Raw genomic sequence first — 15,512 nt, 5'->3', positions numbered from 1 at the left:
ATTGGCTCACTGCCTGTGCAGATGGCAAGCTCCCGGACTACCCACACTGCATTCCTTGGGCTCCACTGAAGGAGACAGAAGGAAGAACTACTGCCATTAGCTACAGACGTAGAAGTGGAAAAAAACACCCAAGCCAGGTTCTCAGTCTCTGCCTCAGACCAATGAACACACAAACCTCAGAACCACAATGAACATACAGGCAGAACTGTAAGTGGCTTATTATAATAGTTTCTATAAATGCTTTGTAATTAAAGTTTTATCATACATATATATATTGCTGATCAGAATATTTAGTTAAGATCTTTATCCGAGTTAAAATTTGTTACAAAGTTGCTTTAATAAACATAATTCTTTTACTTATGTGTCCCCATGGCTTTTATGGTAACATAAAATATGCTGAAGACTATAATTGGCACACAGGCATCTCATTAAAGTTGTCTCACAGGGCAGGCACTGCACAGCCCATGGATTAACACACAACTTAGATAAAACTACCAGATTAGTTCAAGTTAGTCCTGCGTTTGCAGGTCAGATATTCTTCTTGCTCACCCAAACACAGCCCAGTCACCAGAACTTCAACAACAGTCATGCAAACTCCCAACAAAGCAATGGGCAGGGTTTGGAAGTATGGAGATGGTACTTACCATTGTGCAAAACCTTTTATTAAGTCCTCCTGGGACAGGTCGATCCGCACCTTTAAAAAGCCAATTTTATTTGTTTGTATATTATTCAGCATACAAATTGATTAGCTATGCTAGCACTCCTCCCAAGTCAGACCCACTTTCTACTTCTAGGGCTGCATCTCAGGCCCAAGTGAAAAGGAGCCTCCACATGGTACAGCCTGATTTCAGATGAAAATCTGGCAGATGTTGTTTCCAGATTGCCAGCGAGTTGCATTTCAGGATTACAGGAATGGCCCAGACTGTTCAGCTCTGTTACATCTGTAGTGTGGATTCTTTAAACTTACTTTCCCCAGCTCCTTCCTTTCCTGTGAAATGAACGGCCTGCTGTTTTTCACTGCAATGTCCAGTGCCCTTTTCTTGACATTTTCCAAAGATTCAAAAAATTCAAACCTAAATGTAAAGTTTAGAAAGGAGAGACATAAGTCACAGCTTAAAATCCTGTAAGCATCAGTGGCCAGATTACAGTGACAGAGTACAACATCAGTAGCCAAGACTTTAACAGGAAAAGAAGGCACAGAAAAGGCAAATCTAGTTAGATTTCATTCACATTGCAAGAAACCTCTTCCAGACCTCATGAAAGACTATTACACTGTGTTCAGACTGTTCACTGTGCCAGGGGGAAGGAGGAAAACATGCATCCATGATGAAATGCCATTTACCATCTTTTTTCCTCTCCATGGGAAGACCAGCGTGTTTGCCATTCAACCTTCATTACTCAGAGGAAACAGCTGAGCCAAACCCCCAATTTCACAGAATAGCCTTGCACCGAAGAGCAAAGGCTGAAACTTGTGACAATTAAATTCTTAATGGCTCTGACTCAAGCCTCTGGCACACATCACTAATGTCAAGTGAGTTTTGTCCATGCTAAATCAGTTCTGCCCACCTGAATAGCTTTTCTTCAAGTCAGAGCTGTAAAACAGGTAATGTGTTTTGGAGCTAAGCATTGCCCAACTTATTATCCTTAATTAAGGATGTACAGGATACGTCAATACTGAGGATGAGGAAAACGAGATGATGTTCCCAACAGCTGGGCTGGCGCTGAATCAGTGGAGCTACTTGGGAATACACAGAAAAATCCACAGCTCCAGTGTTTTGAGCGCTAAGATGAAATATTTTAAAATCCTTTCTCCATTTCTGACTTACAGAAAGGACACAACACAGGAAAAATCTAAACCAACCAGGATCACCCAATATTCACGTATTTTCACATAAGTGTACCTTCCTCTAATTATGGGATTAAGACCACCTCTCAAAACAGCTCTTCCTCTAAGCATTACTGTGTTTGGGTTTATACAAAACACATTCCATTTCAGTGGCAGAGCTGTGCATGTGACACTGTCAGCAAAGGGGTGGGAACATTTTACCCTGTACCACCAGGTACTGATGACAACATCCATCTGTCTGCCCAAAGAATGGTCCAGTCTCTAAAGGCTCTGTACTTCTGCCTTGGACTTTTGGAAAGGTGTCCAAACAAGCATCAGGCAAAGCAGTATGAACAGAGAAGTAGGCTCTGTGAGGCATTTGAATGAAAATATTGCCTTTGCCATGACAGGGAGTTAAACATGGGTAGGGGAATGTCTGTTTGCAAGGAAGCAAGTGCAGCCTGCACCCGCTGGAAGGGGCAGGGAAGAAGGTGTGCCCTGCTACAGAGGGACAGACAACACCACAGGCAGAGCAAGCCCCAAGTACTTGGAAATCACAATTAAAGTGCTATTTGTTTCAGAAGACCTGCAAATGTTCACAAGACAATCCTTAGGACCAACAGCAGCACACCTTAGGAAGGAAGCCCTTTCGTTACACAGACACCATAACTATTTCAGCCACAATCTTAATTAACATTTTCTTACTTCTCATCGTATTGAGGGTTCAATGTTTTCTTCTTAACAGAAGTCTTCTTCCTGCTTGTCCACCTTCTATCTGGAAGCAGGTATATACGAACATATGGATCTACTCCACGACTGGAAGAGGGTACTAAGTTTCTGTTAAAAGAAATACAGACAAGCAAGGCAGGTTCTCCCAGTGTGTGTTTTAATAACTTGACTCTCTTGGAATCAAACCAAACCTTCATGGGCCAAAAACATTAATCCTGGGAGTTGGAACTAAAATTTAAGAACATTTATTTAAACAGAATTTTCACTACCGAGTGTGTGGTGACTTATCAGGGTTCCTAAATTAACAATTACAAATTCAATCATAGGGATCAATCCTTGCCATGATGCCTATCACGAGACCCCAGGACACACATCAGTTGTCAGTGCTGTTCAGAGGAGGTTTTGGGTGGATGACAGTATGAAGTATCTCTACTGCAATGGGCCCTACTCGCTGGCCTCTCTCCCTGACCCGCTGCTGGCACTGACCAGAGCTGGGCCTAGTGAGGCTGCACAGGTTGAGGCCAGCCAGTGCTAAGGCATCTCCTGCTGCACTGGTTCTACTCCAGCTTTGCTGAATGACTGACACAAGCTCAGAGAGCTCTGCCCCTCTCTTTCAGTGATTGTCAGTGTTACCTGCAGCCGTTCACCAGCACGACGAGGCTCTGCCGTATGGAAGCATAACGGACTGTCAGCTGGATCTCCCCCAGAGGCATTTCGGTACCACTGCAAGACATTGGCACAGTCAAAGCCTTTCAATACAGCTACTGAAAAGACCAAATGCAGACTAAAACCAACTTTCAGGGCACTATTCTTCTTCCTGGCATCCTAAGGTTTGCTTTCTAGGAAGCAGCTGGACCACAGAGGTTCCACAGAATCAACATTCCCGTTAGCACCGTCCCTGTCTTCCCTGCACGAACTTGATTTCAGTCCCACAGTACAAACTGCTGAAAAAGCCCCTCCATGGCCTGCTGTAGAAGGAGCAGCAAAGTAGAGGTTAGTGTGTTACACAGCTCTCTCAAAAATGTCTTGTATGTATATGCAAAATGTGACCTTCTTTATATTTCATTCTGCATGTTATTGAAGTGGCTTCAAATCCAAAAAACATTGTTCAAAATGGTTTAAAGATAGTTTATAAATGAAGCCCTATTCAGAGCTAGAGAATCTGCCAGTCCAACAGTACAAGACCGAACAGCGGGAGCTGGGTTTCACATTCAGGTTTATAATTACTCTGATGCTCTTTTAAGTGAGGTGGACCTTCTTTGATACTTCAGTTCATTAAGGATTCTACAAGGTCCATTCTGCCCCCCAGGAGGGAGATTAACAGAACAGACTACTGAGCACTGTGGGAAGGACACAAACACAAGCAAACCTATCCACAAAAACTTTGTTCACAGCGTCATCACTCTTAAAATTCACTGGATAAAACACAGCATTCAAAGCTTTAAGCAGCCAGAGAAACTTATCAAGGGTTTATGATATTACAGAAGTGGGATGCTCAGACTTCCAATATCCTGTTGCTAAATGAGTGTTATGGCAGCCAGGAGTGTAGAGAGGCTCTTCAATAATATGAAGCCAACATGTGCAGCATCTCTTAGGAAAGCCAGAGATGTATTGCTTTCACTTTACACCTGATCTGATAGTGCCCTGTAATCTACTTTGCTGCTGACTGGAATACTTAGGTCAATTCTTTGTGAGTTGAGAACCAAGACACCAAGCGACTTAGCAGCCCTTGAATTCACCTCTATGCAACAGCGATCTATAATACCTAAACTTTCCCACGAGAAGAACAATTCAGCTGGAAGAACACTTACTTATGAATGTCCAGATTGCTGCTACTTAATTCAAAGCAAGAGGAAGGCAGAGAACCCAGAGAAGTGACACTGGGTGCAAGCCTCAGCTCCTGCACGACTGGCAGCGTGGGCACTGCTGCCGCTCCGCTGTGCAGCGCTGACGGCGGGCGATGCTCTGGGTTCTGCTTGTGCTCTGCCCCATCAGGGACTGCAACTGTTTCACTTGGTACAGGGGCTGCTGAACAGTCTTTAGTGGCCAGGTCTTCTCCACTGTCCCTTTTTGGCAGGGATTCAAGTGCTGCAGAGTCTTTGCTGACAGGAGGTACTTTTGAGACTTCTGGTGGGGAGACAGACTTCTGCTGGTTTCCACCCTTTTCCATAACACGCACGGGACCTTGCTTTGAGGCATTGACACCAGCCTTGACTCTATCTGGATCAGGTTCTTCAACATTCAGTGCCTAAAAAATCACAAGGGAGAGCAGTGAGTGCTGCTCCCAAAGCACTGGGGTGAATGCCAGCATTACTACCCAGGAGAAAATTTCACCACAAAATTGTAACAGCAGGAATCTGCCATTAGAGATGAAAGGAGTCTGTGGGATTCACTGTAGTGTTCTCTTCTCTTGTACTACTGCATATACATTTAACACTGTCTAAGCACTGATCCAGAGCACAGTGAGAAAATGACTTCTAAGCATCAGTGTCTCTTACTTTTGAGGAGCTTTGATTTCCCCAGCTTAGATTTTCTCAGACTAACTTTTTATTGTTGGGAGAAGATTTTCAGCCTTGTCTCTACAATAACTATTAGGAAACTTCATGGATACTTCTCAGCTCCACCATACACTCTTAATTGCACTTAAAGACCTTGTCACACTTCTACTTTCTACTCATCTGTGAAGAAAAGCTGCCTTTCTCCACAGTCATCTTTCATCTCTTTTGCCTGGTTAGAATTGGATGCTTCCACCAGGGAAGCCAAATGAATATACGAAAGAACAACATACCCGCAATACAAGTTTCATCTGAATAAAGCTGTCTGAACTGGAATGGTCCAGCTGGAATCTCTGATCCAGAGTCATGTTTGGGTCCTTAAGTAAGTGGGACAGACATACCACTGAAGTTCCCAGGGCACTATCCCGCTCCTTGTCTTTTATCTAGAGGGGGGGGGGGGGAAAGGAAACAAAAGTTTGGCAAACTGGGAAGCAAAGCAAGAAGGTATTTCAGACAGAAACCAAAATTAGCTTATTTACTTCTGGACATAATATCAGGTGTGGTTACTTCCAAATGGGTGATACCAGTATTTCAGGAGTGTAACAAATTAGTGTGTTTGGAGTAAAAATCCCATCCCTAACTACACAGATAAGGAACTGCCTCAGCAGAAAAACCAGGCCCTGAGATTTACTGGACTTTCCCTACTTGCTTCAGGGAGAAGCAATGTCCCAGGTAGCTGGGATGGCAACTGGTCTAAACTTTTACAAGCTCTTTAGGTAATTGTTTAGCCTATTTAACTTCAATACACCTTCTAAGTTCAATTCTACAATATCTGACTGACTAGCCCTAGAAGGGGCTGGTGAGAGACAGAACTGCTTAACAAGCCAGAACACTGAGGTGAAGGGCTGTGGATGGGAATTATTAAGGCTGCAATTTCTGACAGCAAAATATTGATGTCTTTACTACACACCGACCTGTATAAAAACTCCTTTGCACTTTGCAGCCAGAAATATCCCACATTTTAAACTCAGATGTTACACTACATGATCCTAGAACAAAGGCAGATACCAGTATCACCTAACAGAGAATCACCCGTGCAGCAACAGGTCCTTCTTCTACTTTTAAGTAGGAGGAACCCAGAACAAGACAATTCCACATAGAAAAAACCAGCACTGATCTCCATAAAAGAGGTTTCTTCCTACAGATGTGTAGTTGGTCTTCAAAGGAAAGGCTTTTCTCTCACCTCAACATGGAGTGACTGGGAATGAGCACTGTGGACAAAGAAGGTGAAAGCCTGGCCCCACGTGGGATCTTTGCTGAAATTGCAGGTCTGCAACAAGAAGATTGTGGCACATACATTAGTTTGTTCTGTAAGCAGCACATAATGCATGACACTGATCACCAGAGAGGGGCACGGTGACCCTCTTAATTTTATCCAGTGATGCTACACCCCAGCTGTATGGAGAGAGTGGAAATTCCAGGTCAGAAGCGTGCGGAAGCAAAGTCTCTGGCAAAACCAGAACAAGTTTTGCAGGATGTGGAAATGCCAAAGAACAAGTCTGGTGAGCTGCAGTTTGCCCCAGCCAGCGCTGCCTGGACCAGCAGCCTGCCTCACCTGCAGCAACGCACTGCTCCCTCCCTCCCACCTCTCCACCCAGGGAGAGCCAGAGTGCTGCTTCCAGCCTGCAGGCACCCAGAGCCAGCTCCCAAAGCCACAATGAGCTGACAGGGAAGGGTAGGAAAGCTAGAGGGGCAGTTTCAGGGGTGTAGATCTTGTGGGAAGAGTAGGATGGCACAGCTTCAGTACCATCCACTTCAAGGATGAAAGAGCATGGAAAGCACCCATGGGGGCTGTGGCTGCTCCATAAACCAGCTGTCTCTGCCAGGCCACGACTGCTGGCTGCAAGGAGAAAGGAGCAGGGAAAGGCTGGAAGTCTTACCTAGCTTAGGAGAGGCAAATGATGTGGTAGGGAGAGGGAAAGCCGAAAAAGGTAAAAATGCAAGCAGAACCCAATTCCTGGGTGAAGCAGGTGGAAGAAACAAAGGAAAATAGGTGTCAGTCCTATACACCCATGCGTAGCCAAGAGGATTCATTCCTATTTGTTGGGTGTCCAAAAGAACATAGGGCTGCCCTCATCTGCATCCAGCTGCAGGACAGCAAACACGGCAGCTACTGGGAGGGCAGAGCTCAGTTGTTGCTTGTACTCATCAGGTAAAAGTAATTTTTAAATAATGAAAAAGGAACTGAAAGTGAAGTGGAAGAGATCCAGATACACCTGGTACAGGTAAAAAAAAAAAAAAGAAAAAAAATCAGTAAAACTGTGATACACGGGAGCCAGGAAAGGCTCTGATGGGGAAACAAAGGCCAGGTTGATACAAATGACACCCTGCTCTGAGAAAATATGAGCCAGATTTGAGACCTATCATTTTTAACTCTTCAACCCTTATAGAACTGGAGTGTCTTGACCAGTATGACCCCGTGGCAATGAGCACAAAGCCACACATCTGTACAGCAGCTGATCAGACACCCACTAACCACCACAGCTCAGTGATACAGTGGTTCCATGTGCTGACTGACCTCCACCTCCCAGGCTCTGCAGCCATCACCATAGCTACAGCTCTTCACATCAGCTTCAAAAGAAGCCCTTCCCTTCCTAAAAGCTACTTGGAAATAGTCACCCATAAAACAGAGTATTTAAGGAAAGCAAAACAGAACAGCGTCACCTTGCTCTTCTGAGTCTTGTTTCCAACTGTGAGCAGGACAAACGAGGAAGGTTCTCGTTCCATCTTCTGTCATTTAATATAGGGAAAAAAGAAGAAATCAGAAAAAAAATGAGAAATTTATAGTTTACAGAAAGCTATATCACACCACTACTGTTACTTGAAATGAGTTGCTGGAAAGCTGACCATATTTTTCAGATGTAGGACATCTGAAGGGTGCAGTACACAGGAAAGCCTCCAGCCATAACACAGCACAGTCTTTACCATCAAGAGTACACATTTAAGCCAAAGTTTTATGTACTTAGGTTTCAATAGGTGAGCAGTTAAAAAATTGTCAGAAGCTGGGAGGAAACAGAGAAGAGAGTTGAAGGTTCAGTGGGAAGTCTTCATCATTCCTGAATGAAATAGGACTTTCAGAATTGGTTTCCAAGGCTCAGGACTTGCAGATAGAAGCAAGTCTTTGGCATCAAGTAACAATTCCTTTCCAGAAGTAACAATACTGAACCTCTTGTACTGTGCTTCTCTGCACTAAGCTACAGAAGTCAAGGCTGAGGAACTGGTCTTGGCACAACACTGCATACAAAGCACTCACAATTAGGTTCAGAATTAAGTGCTAGTAACTCAGTTGTAAAGATGGTACTTAGGAGAGGAGCTACTTGGACAGAATGGGAAGCTTTATCCATAGCTCAGAGCTGTGACTGTGTGTAACTTGTTCAAGAAAAAAGGGAGAAAGACATTCTTCCCTAAACCCACCATTTACATCACAGTAGCAAAATACAGTATTTTGGGGGGAAAGTAAACAGAAGCTATGAGAGAAGAGGCAGGAATGACAGAGACTTCTGAATCCCTCTAAAACCAAGGTGGGGAGGAATTTGGTGGTCAGGTCTCCAGTGAACAGGAAGGTTACCACAAACAAGCATATTCCTCCCACCCCAATGTCAAGCTGGAACAGCTCAGCATGGGAAGAATCTCTGCAACAGCAGAAAGGTTATCATGACCTAATCTGATGTCTGCAGACTCTCTGTCCAAAGCATAAAAGTATAAACAACCACAGGCACAATCAAAAATTTCTGTGTTGCATTCTCACTTGGATCTCCTAGACTTTTACTGGGGCAGGGGTGGCCTTTCAATGAATATTTTGAACCCCTGGTCACTTAGACTCTGGCAGTGGAGAGGTTATTTCTCTTTAACCACAGGCAGTTTCAGTTACTACAACATCCCACAGTCCAGAACATTGTTTTGCAAGCATGGGAGGAAAATATAAATTTTACCTTGAGGTACTTGTTATTTTTTATCTTCTTTGCTCCACATTCACCATTCGAATATTCGAAGTGGTTTTTCTGAATTAGTGAAAGAGTATTTAAAATAATTAGTTTGTGGTCTTAAAAAGAGAAGGTTAGGAGTGAAGGCTGCTGCATGTGGTTTGTACTTACTGGAAGGTTGAAGGCGCTGTCCAAGTAGACTATCAGAATTGCTGTAGACAGACCCTTCTTATCCTGCAAAGGCCAGGAAAGATAAGCCAAAACAAAACACAAGGTAGGCATGATCACCCACCAAGGACAATGTAAAATATAACAAAATTCAAAGGGCAGTTTCTGAAGGCTAAGCAGCTCTCTGCTTTTCTCCTAAAACTTGCAATTTAGGAGAGCAGAAGCCAATACAGTGTGACAGTTCTAAGCAGACCAGTAAGACGTGTAAGTCTCTTCAATGCACTGGCCTTAATGCTCATCAATCCCTCAGTGCAGAACTGGTTGGGTTCCCCAGCATAGCAAGACACCTGAAAACATGCTTCAATCACATATATCAACATCAATCCAGTATTAGCAGAACAAAGCTTGGAAACAATTTTATTCACTTCAGTGGAACTCCAACGTTTTTGGTTGGTTTTGAAGAAACAGCATCCCTGGGAGATGGGCTTTATCCAAACAATTCTGCTGGACAAGCAACAATTTGGAAATACTGTCCTACCAAGCACCAGTTCTGTGTATTTGTCTATGACTAGTACAGGTTATTTCAGGGGCCTGGGGTACTACACAGATCCTAGATGAAGAGGGAGGAGAAAAACTCTCAAAGAAAGGACCTGTGAAAAGCTATTTTGCAGTGAGTCAAACAAAGGTTTGCCAATTCAAGCAAAAGGAGCTGCCAGATTTGAGTTACTCCTGAATTACCAAGGGACCTGGGGCAAGCAAATGCCCTTCCTCTGTAGGAGTGGCAGGGAGGGAATCACATCAAAACTTTGCCAGACAAAAATAAACTCCCATGAATTTGCCCTGGGGTTCCTAATTTTACACACTCCTTTGTTGATCACTGGACAGGGATCAGAGTACCTGAATCCTTCAAGCAAACATACTCACCTCATGTAGCTTTTCTTGGTCATTTAGTAGTGAAAGCCACTCCAGTTTTAAATGCAAGTGTCCGCTTGTTGTCTTACTTAAGGGAAACCACTAAACAGAGACAACAAAGGGTAACTTGAGAACTGTGAGGCAGAATAATTTTTATATGTGTGTGGCAGTCTCTGAGACTTATGTACATTAGACTACATGAGTTGTACTCTGAGCATTTTAACTTGCACTTTTGACACATAAATTGTAGCACGTCCATCTACTTACAAATACAAGCCAGAAAAAATGGAAATAAGATACCCATATACAGGCAAAGTGCATGGATATTTCCAACCAGCAGCAGCACAAGACAGGCACCCTGACATTGTTTGCAGAGTGCTGGGTTGCAGGATGAATGACCATAAGATCACATCATTTCTCCCCTCAGCAATCAGACTGCTTCACCAAACCTTATCTGCAGCCTTGTAAAAAATGTTTGGTACATATGGGACACAAGATACAAACACAAGATACCCCACTGCTGGCTCAGTGTAACTTTCAGGGCTGTCTGGGGTTACCAGCTTGGCTGTAAAAATTATTGTAATGGCTACTTTGTAAGTTTTCTGAGTGAAGGTATTTTCTTTTCGTGAAAAGACCACTGTGCAAGCGTGCAAGGTAGCTTTAATCACGCAGAAATACTGCAGTAGCAGAGGGGGAGTACAAATGAGCACATGTAAGCATACACCACCAACACACTTAGAAATAAGCTGTGATCTTTACCTCATCAACAGTTCTGTCATTCATTACATCCACTAGGCCTATAAGCAAGCTGAAAGGCAAAAAGCAAACATTTCAGTGTATATTGAGGCATATAGCATACTGCTGTTGGGGAGAAAAGAAACCACCACCAAAAAAGCCCTCACTCAAGTCTGCTCCAAACAACAACTTCTCCACATTGCCTGTGTGGAGGAATGCACCGGAATGCACTTACACTTCTGAAATCTCTCCCTTGAAATATTTAAATCTCAAGTCATGTGGCAACCATCACTTCTAATGGCTTCGCAGGATTCCCTGTAGGAGCATGGGCCACTCTCTACCTTGCTCAAAGTTAGTTGCACTACAAACTAATAACTTGGTATCAATATCTGGGCAAAGGGAATGGCTTCCAAGAGTATTAAATTGCCAATATAAATTATCCAGGTGTCCCATAGCAGCAGCTACTGGACCCCGAGCAAAGGTCATGCTAATTTACCTGCCCATGAAGTCATCTTTATCTGGATCTTCATCATACAAGTCCACTTCTAAGTCCTGACCAGGCACTTCATGAACAACAAACTGGAGGAGAAAGAGGTATTGATTAAAACCAAAAAGCTGTGGACAAGAACGTGACATTTCACAGCTGTATAAGACACAAAGGACATTCCCTGCTCTTTTGTGGCTAACTGCGTAACAAATACAATTGATTATAGGTGAAAATATTTCAAATTCAGTTTGCTTGTTTTTGAACTACAAGTTAAACTCCTCAAACTGGTATCCCTAATAAGTGGGGAGAAACCAATGCTAGAGCAGCCTACGGTTGCACTGATTGATATTTAAAGCAGGGCTCTGCACCTCCTCCAAAAACCCACACATGTAAATCAGATCAACCTGAATGACATTTCAAGTTTACAATGTAAATCTGAACTTGTTTAAGGGACAGAAATGCCTCAACCGAGTAACAAGGAAGTCCACCTGCTCCAGTGCAGTCAGGTAAGAGAGGGTCCTCCAAGCACAGGGATGTAAATAGCTGTGCATCCTATAGATGGAGAGATCAAAAGATTCAGTACCTCAAATGTCTCGTTCCAAATGGGATTAAGATCTCGGGAAACTGTCTTGCTTCGATGCTGCACCGTGCCAACGCGAAGGAGAGCGTACGGATCAGACTTCCCCCTGATCGCACCAAGGAAACTGTCTTTCTGGACAAGGTTTTCAGCTTCTAGCAGATGAACCCTTATTACCCCCTGAATAAAATAAGATACAGAATTGGTCATGAAAATGCAATCTTTGCGTAATTATAATATGCTGCCTCCTAAAATTAGCTATTTCAGGCAGCAAGGGCAGTCACTGTGACAGTTCTGCAAAGACACATAGTTTGACACAGTACATTTCCAGTGACAGCTGTATTAAAACACTTTTCCCACCACTTACCTAGAGGGGAAAAACCCCTTAAGCAGATGCACAAGGCAATCTAGATAACTGTGTAGGAAATAATATTCAATTTATTTTTAAATCAGAAGCATACATATGCACACAGCATTATTGCCACAGTCAAATCAAGTGTAAGGATCAATTCCCAGTGACTGAAGAAGGAACTAAGCACCCATTGTCAGGGACTTATCTTATTGCACAGTGGCCATTCAACTTCAGTTTGCTGATGTACATTTGCAATAGGGAGCATCCTTTTGTCACTCGTTTATATTTATCCTCATTAATAAGATTATTAGGTATTGGATGGATGAAGGAGACTGAAGACCTGGATATGTCAAGTATTTAGGAGATTTGTTCTTGGGGTTTTTTCCCATTTTTTTTCTGTAACAAAGAGATGTCACCCTCCAAGTTCCCTATTTACACCCTTTCAGAGCATTAGTAAAAATATTAAAGAGCTGGACATTCATTGCTCATGTATTTATCCTCTCATTTCAGTATACCACAGATCTTCAGTTAGAGCTTAAAGGTTTAATTGGTAAATGAGTTCAGAGTCTAAACAGACTCCTTATGCCATACAGAACCCCGAGTGTCCATGTCCCCCCCTCACAAATTATGAACTATCCAACATCTACTGATATATTTCTGAAATATCACCTACAAAAAGCCCATAATTCAGGTTAAAAGAGCTGATGCAGGATCCTAAGTCACTAAGCTTGCAAGCACCCATGTGGTGCCAAATGCACACTCAGGAAGATAAACACTCTCACTGAAAAAAACAACTCACCTGGGGGATAGGGAACCTCAAGTGGGCAATGTTCATGTTCTTTCTCAGAGGCACTGTGATCCTGTTCGGCAGAACCAGCCGTGCAGCAATGAAGTCTTGAATTAAGGAGTCTGACATTACACTGCAGGTGGGGGAAAAAAGCAACCTCAGTTTCTACAATCCATCACAACTCGGTTAGAGCGAAAGAATGAGGCACAGCAAAAGAAACTGGGCACTGCAAAGTCAGTGATGCTGCCCACAATCCCCTAAAGGGTGTCAAGCATTAGAACAGGTAAATGGTTGAGTCACCATCCCTGGAAGTGTTTAAAAGACCTGTAAAAGCAGTGTTTAGGTACATGGTTTAGTGGTGAGCTTGGCAGTGTTAGGTTAATAGTTGGACTTGATGATCTTTAAAAGTCTTTTCCAATCTAAATGATTCTATAAAAGGAGTTGCAGAGTGGCCATTCAACTTCAATTTAGTGATGCAAGTCTGCATTAAGGAGCATCCCTACTGCTGGACTGAATTTGGCTGTAGCAGGTTGTAAATGATGAATGGGAGCTTCAGCTGTGTGACATGATGCACACACCCAAACAAGGCAAACTCATGTGCCTTCTGGGAGGGCAACGTGAGGAGGGAATCAGGAGGTTTCACCCATTTCCCAGGGGACTCGAGGCCTCGAGGTAGTTTGTTTTTAAGACTTGGAACATGGCCTTAGTGCACAGTGCTGCCTGCTCTTGGACGCATGCTGACACCTTACTGTAAAATAGAAGGAGAAGCCAGCCACGTAAAAAAAACCAAACAAAACAAAAAACCCCAAACAAACAAACAAAAAACCAAACAAAACCCCACCAATCCCCAAAAAAACAAAAGTCCCAAGCTCATTTAGTTTAATAGAAGACCAAGCAAAAGATAAAATTCTGTATCTTGGAATATTTTGTGCTAAGAGGGAAAATCTTGGTTTAAGTAATTGGAGATCACATTGGTTGAATTGAGGGTACTGTCTTGGAGTTCAGGCAATCTTCCAGCCTAATTACAATTTACACATTTTTAGCTTTTTGTTTTAAATCTTTTCTTTACAATTGCCCTCTTTGTATGGCAGGGAAAACTAATTTGAACTACTTTTCCTAAGCAAGAAATATGTGGCTAATCATAGATATATCCAGTACTCTCCACGTGATTAATGAGAGGATTTCAACATCCCACTACAAATTGTCATGAGCAAAAGACAATATTAAGAGGAAAACCCAAGAGCATCAAGTATCTGAAATACTTTCATCTCCTTGATAAATCTAGTGCTTATAAGGCAGCTTATCAGAGTAAGACTGTGTAACAAAAGTGCCACAATCCACAGAGGAGGCTGGATTCACACATAAGCAAAGTAGTTTCCTACTCCAAATGTTAAACCATGAGCCTTGGTCAGGCTGTTGGCTTTCCTGTAAAAAAAAAATCCCCACAGGAATGTCACAGAATTGTTCTGTCTCTTGGGTCTTCAGGGTGCACCCAACTAAACACAGCTTGTACATGAGGACAGACAACTGCATCCAGTTTCTTCTTAAGTAAACCCAATCCATTTGAAAGGGAGGGCTCTTGTTAAACCTGTACTTCAGCCCCTTCATGGTCAGGCAAGTTTTGCTCCCAGCTCTCATTGCAGTGCTCATGACAAGCAAAGATTTCTGTGTTCAAATCCCTGTGAGAGAACCAGGGAGTGAAAATTTAGGACACTAAATTTGCACTTAATTATATGAGAGGCTGTAGGTTGGAACACCTACATAATTTCTCCCTGCAAGGATTAGGGAAACTAAGTTAGAAAAGAACAGATTAATTCCTCTGATAAAATCTGGAGCTCTCAGGCCAAACTTCAGGGCAAAAGGCCACTCTGGCCTCACATTAAGAGGAAAAGAAAGCTTCCTCTCACTCAACATCAAAAGTCTTCAGAGGCCCTTTAATGCATAAACTGGCACCTAAAGAAGACACTTCCTGTGAGTCTAAAAGCCATGAGCTGCAGAAGAACAGTGGGGAACAGAAATGTCTGCATTTGCATTGGAAGGGAGAAAGGCAAAGGCTGAGTAATCAAATATATTTTGTCTTATGTAACAGAATTTTCTCCTTACACTAAGGAACAAAGACAAAGTTAATCCCCAATCTGGTGAAACAGTTTGAAACTTACAGTACTGAGAACCACTAAGATTTTCACCCTTGATGTGCAAGTTTTATGTGCAACACCAACCCAGGAAGCATTGGGGAAGAGCTACATTTTCTGAAATGTAGATTACATGAAAAGAGAACATTTCTCCTTATAAATCTGGTGCAGTTTTCTTTATCATGGACTGTATTTCAGTTTGTCAGAGGGACTGCAGCTATTTCTCAACATTAAATCATTGTTGTTTGACGGATTTACTACTTCCATCCTAAACTCAGTGAAGCAATTGAAGCAATTTTGACAGAATGTAAAAAGCACCCTCCTCAGGTT

General features: G+C 42.8%; 1 protein-coding gene across 1 annotated transcript in view; it reads right to left on the bottom strand.

Moving 5' to 3' along the window:
* Positions 1 to 15,512, bottom strand: part of ESYT3 (extended synaptotagmin 3) — a 32,320-nt gene that overhangs the window by 1,045 nt on the left and 15,763 nt on the right. The window contains exons 8-22 of the mRNA XM_051787146.1: positions 13,063 to 13,183; positions 11,918 to 12,091; positions 11,344 to 11,426; positions 10,872 to 10,920; positions 10,125 to 10,214; positions 9,204 to 9,266; positions 9,042 to 9,110; positions 7,774 to 7,839; positions 6,293 to 6,379; positions 5,343 to 5,492; positions 4,366 to 4,802; positions 3,188 to 3,277; positions 2,531 to 2,662; positions 968 to 1,073; positions 645 to 694 (exon numbers count right to left, since the gene is read on the bottom strand). Of these exons, the coding sequence (XP_051643106.1) occupies positions 645 to 694; positions 968 to 1,073; positions 2,531 to 2,662; positions 3,188 to 3,277; positions 4,366 to 4,802; positions 5,343 to 5,492; positions 6,293 to 6,379; positions 7,774 to 7,839; positions 9,042 to 9,110; positions 9,204 to 9,266; positions 10,125 to 10,214; positions 10,872 to 10,920; positions 11,344 to 11,426; positions 11,918 to 12,091; positions 13,063 to 13,183 (1,767 nt within the window). The remainder of the gene's footprint in view (positions 1 to 644; positions 695 to 967; positions 1,074 to 2,530; positions 2,663 to 3,187; positions 3,278 to 4,365; positions 4,803 to 5,342; positions 5,493 to 6,292; positions 6,380 to 7,773; positions 7,840 to 9,041; positions 9,111 to 9,203; positions 9,267 to 10,124; positions 10,215 to 10,871; positions 10,921 to 11,343; positions 11,427 to 11,917; positions 12,092 to 13,062; positions 13,184 to 15,512) is intronic.

The sequence above is a fragment of the Manacus candei genome, unplaced genomic scaffold (genome assembly GCF_025592945.1).
Source record: "Manacus candei isolate 608988 ecotype Guabito, Panama unplaced genomic scaffold, ASM2559294v1 h1tg000023l, whole genome shotgun sequence".
NCBI lineage: Eukaryota > Metazoa > Chordata > Aves > Passeriformes > Pipridae > Manacus > Manacus candei.
This window is presented reverse-complemented; position numbering and strand designations above follow the sequence as displayed.